At 47.8% G+C, this 12,577-nt stretch overlaps 1 protein-coding gene and 2 long non-coding RNA genes across 6 annotated transcripts in view; 2 read left to right on the top strand and 1 right to left on the bottom strand.

Annotated features, from left to right (window-relative positions):
• Positions 1–12,577, bottom strand: part of LOC113984268 — a 29,282-nt gene that overhangs the window by 5,863 nt on the left and 10,842 nt on the right. Inside the window, exon 2 of the long non-coding RNA XR_005564589.1 lies at positions 7,113–7,204. This is a non-coding gene — a long non-coding RNA (uncharacterized LOC113984268). The remainder of the gene's footprint in view (positions 1–7,112; positions 7,205–12,577) is intronic.
• The window catches only part of LIMK2 (LIM domain kinase 2), a 31,339-nt gene that overhangs the window by 64 nt on the left and 18,698 nt on the right, over positions 1–12,577 (top strand). The window contains exons 1-2 of one of the 4 annotated variants that reach the window (XM_039384124.1): positions 2,500–2,587; positions 5,602–5,678. Coding sequence is in view for 3 of the 4 variants with exons in the window: in XM_027714149.2 (XP_027569950.1) it covers positions 2,469–2,587 (119 nt within the window). In the remaining variant the exon portion in view is untranslated. Of the gene's footprint in view, positions 1–970; positions 2,588–5,601; positions 5,679–10,746; positions 11,124–12,577 lie in introns of those variants that run through there. The other 3 variants (XM_027714150.2, XM_027714149.2, XM_027714152.2) reach the window with 3 other exon arrangements.
• On the top strand, positions 8,270–9,243 carry LOC120323765. The gene is made up of 2 exons (XR_005564592.1): positions 8,270–8,364; positions 8,766–9,243. It is a non-coding gene; the product is annotated as an uncharacterized LOC120323765 (long non-coding RNA).

Raw genomic sequence — 12,577 nt, forward strand, 5'->3', positions numbered from 1 at the left:
GAGCTCGGGCCGGGCCGGGCCGGGCCGCGCCCCCGCGGGAGGGGCCGCCCTCCGCCACCACGGGCGCGGGGGCGCGGTCACGAGGCCGCGGCTCCCCCCCGGTCCGTTATGCGGGCGCCGGTGCGTCGTTTGTGCCGCGAGGAGGCACCTGCGGGACTCGGCTGGGCCGCTGCCTTCGGAGCCCGCGCCCTGGCCGGGTGTCAGCCCGTGTCCGGATAGCGGGCTGCAGCCGGCCCGTGGTTCCCTTCGCCGGTCCGCGGCTCCACGCGCGGCGCGGGGGGTTCCCGGAGGTCCCGGTGCAGCGAACCCCGCGGGGAAGCGATGGAGGTGCGGCCGCAGCCCGCACGGGGTCCTGCAGCGCGGGTGCCGCCGGCCCGGCTGCCCTCGGCCCCGTGTCCCGCTCGGGGTCCCGCGGTGCCCCCGGGTCTTGGCCGGTGCCCGCCGGGGCCGCTCCTCGCTGGCCGCCCCTCAAACATTCCTGCCGTCCTGGGGGACCCGGCAGGACCTGCTACATTGATTATGTCCGTTTGCCTTTCCTTCGCGCCGTTTCCTGCTCTGTTTTGTTCATTTCCGTCGTTTCTCCTGGATACTGAACAGTATCGGTCGGATTTAGGACTGTTCGTTTCCGTTCTGAGCTAATCGGCCTTCCCAGGGACGCTCAAACAGATGTAGCACCGCAGCAGCGTCAGGCGGCTGCTGCCGGGGCTTGGGAGCTCGTGGGTCAAGTCCTGTGTGATGGTTGTGGAGGAATCTGTTGCTTTTAGTCAGCTGTGGCATAGTCCTCGGTCTTTACAGGACTTTAACGGGATCCGCTGACCACATTGACATGTGTTCCTTGTGCCGGTGGCACTGAAGGGGGAGCGTGGAGCTGCAGGGTGTCTGGTTTGCAGGTGTTTTTGGCCTGCAGCAATTCCACAAGTTCAGCTGACTTACAGGGCTTGCCCTGCTTGGAGAGGAGAGTCTCTGCTGCCTGTACACGCAGGTACACGCACGTGTGGCTTTGCCTTTTATTCCCAAGCCCGTTTGGCGTGCTGAAAAGCAATTTGCTTTATAGAAGAACACGGGTAGTGCCAGCTTTTTCCAAGTTTCTCCTAACCCTTACTCTGCTGTGCAGGTCTGAGCTCAGGTGCAATTCTTGGTGTTCTGGAGAGCAAGAGGGCACAGGGGCAGGTGCTCCCAGGTGTGGAGCCGATGCCCAGTTGGGAACAGAAGTGGCAACTTACACCACATGTCCCGTTTGAATGAATCCTCTGAGCCCTGCAGTCTGCGGGGAGACGTTTCTGGGTGCTGCCAGTCTGCTGGAGAGAGTGGTGCCTGTGGCTGAGCAACAAGTGGTTTTCCTCCTAAATCACTACTTGTGTAAAACATGCAAGATCTTCACCTTGGTTAATTTTAAACATTGTTGTTGACCTACACGGTGGGGTCAAAGTGCATGGAAGGCTGATGGCTTCCGTTTTGTGTAGCTTCAAGGAACTTAATCATGGTATCAACTTGCCTGAGCAACTACCGAGTTGTAATGTTCTTTGGAAAATGGAAGTTCGTGGTTTGTGGTTTTCCTTCTCTAAGTGCACTTTTTTCCTTATGCAGCCCTTAATGCAAGCAAACTGTTGGTAGCAGGAAGAAACAGGTTTGAGATCTGCTCAGCATATGCTCGCTGTGCCCTCCTGTGCTCATCCAGATCCCTGACTCTTTAGTATGCCCGCACTGCTGTTGGGATTTGGGATAGCATTTAGCTGTGTGCCAAATGCTCTTTGTGCACAGGCTTTCATTCTGTTTTCCTAGCTCGCCTGCATCTAAGGAACCAGCTCTGGGGCTTTCTGGCAGTTCTAGCAGAAACTGTTATAACTCTATTATAACTATTTTAAGTATTTTCTGAAAGGGCAATAGGCCAGTAGCATCACTCTCTCTTCCTAAGTCTGGCAGTAGCCTGGCGTTGGCTGTACAGCCTCTACAGGAACATTCATTCAAGTGGGTAATTCCTTCCCGGTAGTCAAGTTGTTCTCTACTGAATAAAGTTTGCCTTTCCTTTCTTTCAGTTCTGGGAAATCCATTTAATTGTACAAATGAGAGCAAACGCTGTGTGCTGAGTCAGTGGTGTGGGGGAAGCAGTAGCGTGGCTTCCTGGCCTAGTGTCGTTCTCTTTGGGAATTGTTGTACTGAAGCAGCCAGCCTTCCTGAAATCTCTGCTTTAGCAGAGCTATAACTGAGCTGGTTTATGTGGAAAGTCATATTGCTTCCTTCTCCAGAATGTGAAGGAGCAGATGTCATGTCTGAAGTAAAAAAAAAGTAATATCTAAGATGTCAGAGTTTGATTTGGGAGCTCCACTCTCATGAGTTACAGACTGCCTGGTGTTGATTTAGCTTTCCAAGTGTGAAGACTTTCCTGCCAGTTAATTAATTTAAGGTTATTCTTTAAGAGGGAGGCAGCATTCCTTGTTTTCTCTGATGTAAACTGGTTGCTGTTTGTCATGTTATCCCTGCATGCAGGTGAAGAAGTCTGGAGATGTCTGGGATGTGGGGACAGCATCGCTGCTGGGCAGCGCCTCTACAAGACTGTCAACGAAGCCTGGCACATCTCCTGCTTTCGGTAGGTAAAGCTTTGGCCTGTTAAACCCTCCTCGTGCTGTTCCACTGGCTTGGGGCCTGGTGCTGAAGTACCTGAGTGAAGTACCAACATAAACCAGGAGCTGTCCCTGTGATCTCTGTGCCTGAGCTGTTCTGAGCCCTTGTTTTCCGATGTCCCTCAGGGACCCGCGTCCGGTCCCAGCATCAGTCAGACACTGCCTGGCAGAGGGCGGCTGTGCTGACGCACACGGGATGAAGTGCAAATAAAAGCTCTGATTTACTGGTGGCAGCAGAAGCCATGGGCTGCACGCTTGCCTTCAGCTGCATTCCAAAGTAGTGCCCAGGCAATTTGCATAGCCTGTTGCTTTGTCCATATGTGGCAGGTGCATGGTGTTATCAGGGTGCTGATACAGGGGAGGGAGGGCAGGGAGATCTTGCCTTTTGCTTTCTCTCCTTTTCAGACACTTAAGACAGACAAACTTATGAAATCTGTTGGATAATGTTGCTATCAGCAAGGAAAAAAGGGATATCTGCCATGGCTTTTTCTGGTGGTAGGAGTAATGCCCCTTATTAGTGTTTCATGAATATTCAGTCCAGTTTTCATGCCCCAGAACCACGTTTCTGAAGAGGCCTGTACTTTTGAGAGGGGTTGACTACCTGCAGCTTCTACTGGCTTCTGTGTTGGCTTGGGTCTGGAGAGGCTAATGTTTTGGATACTGTCAAAGAAAAAGGGGGGAAAGGAAGCCAAAGTGTGGCTTTGGAGGAATGTTTGCTGTGCCAAGATAAGCATCTATTGTCCTGTTTAAAGAACAAAATACCCCAACTTTGTTGAAGTGAGGATTATGGTTATTGGTGTATTTAAAAGAAAGAAAACATCTCATGCTGCCAAAGCAGTACTGGCTCTCTTGATTTGAAAAATGCTGTGAGTTACAATGTGACATTAATAATCACAATTACAGCTTGATGTCTTGACAAATCCCAGTATTTTGGGTTTGAGTGTTCATGTTTAGCTATACTGAGGCAGCTTGTCTTATTCCTGGTTTTCTCTCTAAAGAACTAGTATCCTGTTGTTGAGCTTCCCTAGATTCTGCTAGTAGCCAAACCCAAAGTTGTGTGTGCTGGAAGTCTGTCTTTCTTGGATGTATTTCTCTTGTGGGTCTTGACTTGCAAATGTCTTGGTGCTTCTTGCTCTTGGGGCTGTCAAGGTGGGGAACAGCTGAGCTGGAGGCAAATCCTGCCCTTGGGGCACTTCACAGAGTTTGATATCAGAGGTTATATTACAATATATGTTTGGTGGTTGGTTCTGGGTTGGTTTGTTTTCTGCAAGTGAAGACACCAACTTTCCTCCTGAGCTGTGTAATAACCGTTTGCATTTTCTGAGGCACCTCTTGTGCTCTGTGCTTTTGCCGAGCTCTGGCACCTGGCTCGGCTGCTGTGCTGAAAGAACAGCTGGAATCTGCAGCAAAGGAAGCTGCCCTTCCCTTTTTCCTACTTCCAGGAGAGGACTGTGCACAAAAAGAAGTTTCCAGTTTGCCCTGTGTTCCTCCTTTTCTTCTGTTGTCCCCAGACCATGCTGAGCAGCAGTCTCGTGCTTGATATCCCAAAGCCAAACTTTAGAAAGGCTCTGAGGGAAGGAGCCTTTGGCAGCTGGGAGCTGTGAGTTCCGGCAGCCCTTGTGGAGTGTTTTTTACAGTCTTCCTGTGGATTAGCTGACTCCCTGGCCTGGCACATCATTTCTCTAATGCTGATTGGCACCGCTCCAGGCTCGTTAGCTCTGTTTATTCTTGGTCAGGCTTGGCTCTGGCAGGAGCTGACGTACATCCATGTCTCTGAGGATTTAAGTTTTTGTCACTTCCCTCCTTCCTCCAACTGCCTGTGCAGGAGCTTTGTCTCTGGAACCTGCGTTTTCTCTGCTGTGGCTTGAGGGACGAGCAAATCCCTGTTCGTGTATCTGGGATATTTTAAACTGTTCCTTGGCCAGCTGGTCCTTAGGCTTGAATCTGCTGGGTTGGATCTGGCTGAGGACGTTTCTTAGACGTTTGTGTCACGATGTCTGTTGTGAATTAACTCTGAATGTACTTTTGTGCCTCTGAACTCTGTTGAGACAGCTCACACTTTCAGAGGTCACTGCTTTTCACGGTTCAACTGGATTTGGAAATTGCATTGCACAGAACTTCAAACATTACACAAAGAAAGGGAAGGAGAGAAGTGGCAAAGTACCTTTTTCCTAAGGCTGGATCACTTTTACCTCAGGGGATTATTGGAAGAGCTTTTTTTGGCCCAGAGCTTGCTGATTTTATTGTTTTCAGTCCCAACTTTTTTCCATGTTACGAAATAGAAGGTAATACCCTGAATTATACCTTTGAATAAAGTGTTATTACCAGGTTTTATTTTTGGTGGTTTGTGTTGTTTTTGTTTTCCCACTGTTAATGACAAATGAAAGACAATTCCCACTCTCTGTAGGGATATTGCATATTTGAATTGGAGTAGGATGGGATGAGAAGACCCAGGTGTGGCTGCATGGCTTTATCTTAAGGATACAGTATTTGTTAAAAATCCAGTTTTGATTATTTGAAAACCACAGATTCAGATCCAACCTGTAGACTACATGCAGATGGAAAATGCTTTTGAATACATATGAAGAAAATAATTGGAAATGGTGGTTGGAATTCCTACTGTAGCAGGGTGCTTAACTTTTTTAGGAAGGAAGAGAGCTGAGGTTCAGTTCCTTCCTAACCATGAAATAACAGAGGATGTATATTACCATGGTCTATAAAATAAATCTAATTTAAGTAGCCAAGCAACACAGACTTGCAGCAGAAATCTCAACCAAAAGCCAAACCCTGAAAAACTGTTCACAGTATATATATCTTCAACAAAAGTAACAGAAGGTGATGAATTAATGATGATTTTACAGTTACAGATTTAAAAATATACCAGTTAGTTTATACCAAAACCAGCTAATTAAAAGCTGAAACATCATCAGGAGTCTGAAGAGCAGAAAAGCTCATCTTCCTTTTTTTTTTTTTTTCCCAGAAGAGGAAAGGGAAGCAGAAAAGATTTGTATGAATCCAAAATTTTCCAGTACTAGGTCTAAAGCACTGGAGATGATGGTGAGCAGAAACTAGTAATCCAGTTTGAACAAATATTTCCTTTTTGCTTAATACATCAGATTTTTATGGATATGCAATGCAATGTGACCTCAGGAAAAATTCTCATGGCTTTCTGTTTCCTTATGACATAATTTGTGACTACCTTAAAAGTATAAACAACTGTGTGGCCAAAAGGTGTAAGTTTTTGGTATCTGACTAAATATATATTAAGTATTTTTATACTGGTCACATTTAAGTGATTGTAAGCAGTAAATTGACTTTGCTGTAGAAGATTTTGGCTGAAATTAAATAGCCTTGAAATAGTTAAGAAATTGTTTAAAGTTTAAATTATTGTTTAAATAAAATCTAAAGTAATAACCCAAAATTTCTTTAAGTCACAGCAAAAACTGCCTTATTACCTGGAGTTAAATTAGTTCCCTGACAGGCTGCTTAGGGTTCAGGTGCTTGCACTCTTTTTGGATGTGTTGCTCCATTTCAGTCCCTGTTAACCTTTACTGGGGCAGGAGACTAAAACACAAGGACTGTTGTAACCACCAGAGGGTTGTTCTCTCTGAATGGATACTTTGAAAAAATGGAGCAGTGTTGGCAGAGTGCAGGAGAACTCCTGGCTCTGTCTCCTGCTGCTATTCTTTAGTGAATTTGAAACCAATCCCCCTTTTGACCATTTCTCGGTAGTGGAACAAGGTTAAAAGTAGATTCTTCCCAGAATCCCTCGTCTCTGCAGTGTGACAATTGTCCATGGTCAGAAAACAGCCCTGGATTAGCTCCCTGTGCATCCAGGGGATGCCCTAAGCTCCAGGCTGCTGAGCAGAAAGAGAATCACTATGAATTTGCCAGCTCTGGTGATTTGATTGTCTTACACAGATGCAGTTCTCCTATACTGAATGCCATTTTTTTTCTATACTAAGTGCTATATTTTGTGTGTTACAGAAATATTTGTTTGCTCAGCAAAACTTAGTAAATCACTTTGATTCTTTTTACATTTGGGGGCAGGGGAAGGTAAGCCAGGCAAACTTGTGTTAAGACTGTATATAGTTAAACCTGGTTTAGGGGTGCAGGATAAACTAGATGACTTCTGAGGGTATTTTTTTAAATCTGCGTTCTGTTTTAGTATATCCTCTAACCATGAACTTACATTTGAAGCAAGTAATTTCTGTGGCTTAGGAATGATCAAGAAATTGGTCAGTTAATCTCCAGTCACTGTAGGGTTTGGTCTCCCATACTGTTTACTAGCACTTAATTATCCTCAGTATTAAAACCTTTGGCACAATCTTCAGAAATCCCCTGTGTTGCAATTTAAATCAATTTTTTTCTAGACATGGCCACAGAAAACAAGCTTTTCCCCCTGCTTCTGTTATCCACATAACCTTTTCCAGAAAGCAGCAATCGTGTCTCCCATCAGTCCCTCCCAGACAGAAGAAACCCCGGACTTACTTTTTTCTCCAGATGGTATTTTCTGGACTTTAGATCACTTCTGTTGGTTCAAATTGGCACAGGCCTTCATTTTCCAAAAGCAGCTTCCTGCCCTAAAGACAAATGGATGGATATGAAGCACAAATGTAGAAATGTGGACACGTGAAGATGTAAGCAAAGGTATATATTAAATTAATTTAAATTGTGGGGATGTTTGGTGCTTTGAATCTTCCTTTAGCTTTTCAGCTGTAAGCACAGGGCAGGTTTGTACACAGAGCAGCTGAATTTGAGAGCAGGGCAAAGATCAGTAGTAACAAAAGGCAGCTGAATTAAGGTAGAAGAAGGAAGAAAAGAATCTCCTCCTCTTCCCTGTCTTCTCCAGTTTCTGGCAGTTGCAGAAAGCTAATGACAGGGCCTCAGAGGTGAGAGCTCTCCACTAATCCTGCAGACTCCTGGGAATGCTGCTTTGGTGGTGTCTTCATCAGCATTGAAATTCGCCAGCTCACTATCAGATTCAGGGAGAAATAGTTGCCTCTTAGTGCACAAATCACCAGGACTGTTGAAGAGTTCACAGATTCAAAAGAACAATGAAGCACTTTGCAGGTGGCCACATTCCTCAGGGGAATCTATCAGCTGCAGGACGTCGATGACCACCCTTTATGTTTAAGGAGGAATGGGGCATTCCAATCCAAACTTTCTTTTAGTTTTCTCGGCAGCTTGTCCTTTAGGGCACTGTTATCAGAGCATTATCACATCAAGGTAACTGGAATTACTCACACAGCCCAGACTGTGGTAGGCTTTCCACAGGAGTGAGAGGGGATCCTTCCCCGACGAGTTCAGCATTCTGCACAGACCCAGGAGTGAGGATGCAGTGGTGGAAGTGCCGGTGTTACTGCCATTTGTGCAGAAGTCACTGCTCCCCAAGCCATATATAACCTATGAGGCACCAGTAGGTTGAATTTCTTTGGTTTGCTTCTCAGCCCACACACATTCAGGAGATCTGCAGCCATTGGGTGAGTGTGGTGCAGGTAAAAATCCTGTCTCCACCCTAATGTTGTGTTTAGTGATGTGAGGCACCGAGAAGCCTCACTGTTGTTCTGAAGTTGTGCTGGGGTTAGAAGTAATGCAGTGATGGAGGTGGGCTTCGCTTCGCTGTTTGTTTAATTTACTCAGGATCCCTGGGCAGGAGCTCTGGGAGGTACGTGCAGATCCAAACGAGATTGGTTTCAGGAGCTGACTCTGTCTTTCAACAGCAGCAAAGCACGTGTTACATGTAAGTGCCTTGGAATTGCAGTGAGGTGTTGGGATTGTACTGAAGTATTTGGAATGCCTCCAAACTGCGCCCATGCTGAGAGAAAGGCTGGCTGCAGACTCCTCTTCCCCGGTCCCACACATATCCAAGTGCCTGTCTGTGCCAGGATAAATTTGTGTGTCTTAGGGCTGGTGGATGTGCTGAGCAATACATCTGTTTGCAGACATGCAGGAGCTGTGTGGTAAAGAGGGTGTTGAGAGCTTCAGCCCAACCCCAGCTCCGTTAAGATATACCTGCTATATCACAGTAGCTGTGTGATGCACTTCCGTGGGGATAAATCTAATGCCTGCGACTCAGTTGATGATAAATATCGTGTAAGTCATTGTCGAGGTTTTTCATGTGTTCCTTTTTATTTATTACAGCCCTTCTGGCAAAAGTTACTGCACAATTCTAAACCATAATGAGGAAAACAACTCCCTCCCGTGATTGCAACCTGTTTGTAGTGGAAATGCTGTCAGCGTTTGCGAGAGAGAGAATGCTGATATCTGACTTCACCTGGTGAAAAAGAAATTTGCTTCGGTGCATTGTGGCCCCCCAGAAATGACTTAGAAAAAGTCCTCCCTCCTCACCACCTGTTTATCAGCATTTTTGAAGTACAGTCATTCTGGCAGGAATTCAGATCTAGAATGTAGGAACACATTAACACCTTTTCCAGAGCCCTTTTATCAGAGACATTGTGTTCTCAAATAGGTCATAGAGACAACAGAAAAGGCAAGAAGTAACAAGAGAATTCTGTGTAGCCAAAAGTAACTTACTGGCTGCTGCTGCTGGGGCTTGCTGCAAAAGTAAAATCATTTTGATAAGATGTTTCCTGTTTAAATAGACATTTGACTATGTGTCCTTTGGCTTTAAGGAAGTCTTAAACAAAATCCTTTCCTAGTTGCTTAGCTGTCTGGGTGGTTTTTATTACTTTGAAGTTGGGCTTTATCTGCTGGCTTCATTCACAGACTAGCTGGCTGCTTATCACATCTGTGGATCAAATCTTCAAAGGTTTTGTCTGAGGAGTTGGGATTTATGAGGTCACGTGGAATCCCCCTTGGAGGGCGTTCAGCCCATGGCAGCAGAATTGCGGGGCAAAGCTTTTGTCTGTAGGTGAGGCGGGCGGGGAGGGCCCGGCAGGCGCTGGGGGTCTGTGCGCGGTGGGGAGGTGCCGGTGGCCGGGGAAGCGCTGGATTGCGAGCGCTGGCCCCTTTTCAGCACGCAACATATAGAGAATGTGGGAGACCAGAGCGCATTCCTAGACACAGACTCACCGTGTTGCTGCTTCCAGTCGAGCTGTGTGAAATGTCAGAAGGAATTAGACCCGTGCTGGAACTGCCGAGCACATCGGGCTCTGCAGCACTAGGCTTCACTGCGCTTTTACAGCCGGGCTTACAAACTGCACTCGGGGGGGAAATGGGGACACTTTTTTCCCTTCCGAAAGGTGCCTGCTTATTAAAAGTTAAAAAAAAAAAAGGAAGGGAGGGGGGAATAAAAAAAAAAAAAAAAAAAAAAAGCTGCCTGGCTTTCTGCTTACTTCAACAGTGAGCAGCAGCTGTCAAATCTGCAGCCAAGCCTGCCTCGTTCCAGCCCCAAGCGTCCCTGGAACAGTGTGCCAGCTGAGACGAGCATCTCCAGGAAAAGCACATTGGAGTGCTCTTGCCGCTGGAACTGAGCACGGTTTGCAGGCTCTGTTCAGGCATGCCAGGCTTTGCTGACTGTACAGAAAGGGGCAGGCTCGGTGCAGCAGCACATGTTTGGTGCATTTCTGAGTGTCTTGCGAGCAGCTTTAGCTGATTAGGTCACTAGAGATCATACTTGGCTTCCGACGAGCACAATGATACAACTGTATGTGCTGCGAGCGGGAGAGAGTGCTCTGTGCTGATTTATACCTCAGCTTCCAGTCAGGAGACGAAGATTAGGTTAAAGGATTGTGATGATCTCTGTTAAAACAGTGTTGGAAAGGAAGCTATTTTTCTTTGGCTGCAGCACACTGCGAGTTACCTCCTGCAGGAGGGTGAAGGCATTGTAGGTGCTGTGAAGGCAGTACAACCCCACTCACTGTGCGGGGTTTAGGAATGATTATAGTAAACGTTAATTTGATGTGTTTGGAGATGCGGCTCGTTGTCTTCCTTGGCTTCTCCGTCAGAATGTGCCGCTGCTGCAAAGAGAAGCTTCACGTGTTTGTATCCTTTGGCCAAAGCCGCTCTCTTTCAGCACTGAATACGCAGCCCCTCTTTGGGTCAGAGCTCCACCCCTGTGAAGGAGCAGAGCCTGTTGAGGCTCTGGAGCCGCCGCTGTCCGCCTGCCATGGCTCCTCCTCCCCTCCCACCCTTGGGTGGAACCAGGGAAGGGAAAACTTGACAATAGTTAGAAGGCAGCAGAGCTCGCAGGAACCACTGCAGCAGCATGTCCAACTAGCCCGGTTAGCAGGGATTCTGTCCTTCCCGAGGTGCTGCTGCTGCGGAGTGCGGGAGGAGATGGTTATAGCCATGGGAGCCAGGAAAAGTCTGAAAAGGAATGAGCAGCCGAGAGACCTGGCATTCCTTGGGCAGCTTCAAAGAGAGGTGAAGTATCTGAATCAGCGCAAGAGTAAATGAGCCCTGGCTGCTGCCATGTTGGCAGAACAGAGCTGTTCAGAGGCAGTTGGACGAGTTTGTGGCTGAGCCGGTTTATCCAGTGTTGAAGATGGGAAGTTACTTGTCTGCCCCAGCTTACTTCGCTCCCAAGGATCCCTTTCGGTAAGTGTTGCCCAGGATTAGCGCTGGACCTCCAGAGTGTTGTTTTCCCTCCTGTGATGGAATCCTAAAGCGTCAGTGTGTGAAGAACGAGGTCAGTGCTTGTGTGCCGGGAACAGCCGGCCTCAAACTGGGATCCTGCGTGGCTTTGAGGAGGCAACAGGGGAGATTATTGCTGCCAACCCCTTCCCAGCTCTCGGCTGGAGGGAGCGGCTCCAGAGTGTGTGCAGCCCAGGCAGGCTCCCCCTCAGGGAGCACGAGATGTGCCACTGTGCCCAGTGCCCCGTGCTTTGCTCACTGGCACAGGAATGAGATTACTGTGGCTGCTGCTGCTTCTCTTCCAAAGCTCCTTGTGCCTGGGCACAGCACAGGGTGAGCTGAGGTGCTGCTGTGGGAGTGCAGGAAGGTGATGTAACCTGCAGCGAGGCAGCACATAATCCTGTTTGAGAAAAGAAATCAGGTACTTCTCGGGTAACTAGGGATGAGCAGCACACTTCCCTTACGTGGAAAGGGTTCTTCTGGGATATTTTGGTTTATTCAGTTTTTATTTGTTCTAGGTCCAGTTGAACAAATGAGGCTCGAGAAAGGTGATAGCTCCAGAATAAGGCTTTGATTGCGTTGCATCTCCGTGGTGAGAACAGTTAGTGGGGCTGAACACAGCCGGGCTGGTGACTGATGTGCTGATGAGGTGGATGGATGAGGAAAAGCACAGCTTGCACTTTCATTGTCTTCCTCCTATCCCCTCTGCTCGGATTTGCTTGTTATTGATCCTGTTCTGCAAACACTTTTGTGCTGATTTGGGAGTAAGGAGCCTTTTGTTGAAGCGATCTAGGACAGGAGTAAATATTGGTGTGCATTTGCTGAGCTTCTTTAGGCAACTTTCTGAAACAGCATCTGCTTTCAGAAGAGGGAAAGTGAGCAGACATTCATTATTTGTAATATGTGTAGGGTATTGTGCTAAGCCATAGATACACCTTCTCCTAAGTGTGTGGAAATGGTTTTGCATAGTCAGAGCTTAAACACTCTGTCTTATTCTGTTTTCTAGTATCCGTTCTTCCCTGTCTGGTGTCTCTTAGGTGGGCAGTGCACACACTCCTGCTGAGCCCGGGTGAGCCTTTGGGTCAGCTGCAGGCTGGGGCTGTGCTTTATCCTGCAGCTTTCTGTCTGTGTGACTGTGCTCCCCCAGCTCTGCCGGCAGGATTGGAACCGGGGCTCTCCCGAGCCTGTGTAGCGTTAACTGATCCGGCCTGACAGTGAGCGTGAGGGGGGCATGTTGTTAATGAGCCCTTCTCAAAGGGATCTGTCTCTTCAGTGCCAGGGAAGTCTTTGCTTCCATGAGGGTATTGGCTTTCATCTAGCTGTAAAAGAGATGCCACATCAGTTGAAACCGGGCCGGTTACCTGTTGTGACCTGATCCTCCTGCCACCCCCCCAAAACCGAGAGTCCGTCCAGCAGCG

This window comes from Pipra filicauda, unplaced genomic scaffold (genome assembly GCF_003945595.2).
Source record: "Pipra filicauda isolate LSUMZ 115617 unplaced genomic scaffold, ASM394559v2 scaffold33_size4404698_pilon, whole genome shotgun sequence".
Classification (NCBI taxonomy): Eukaryota; Metazoa; Chordata; class Aves; order Passeriformes; family Pipridae; genus Pipra; species Pipra filicauda.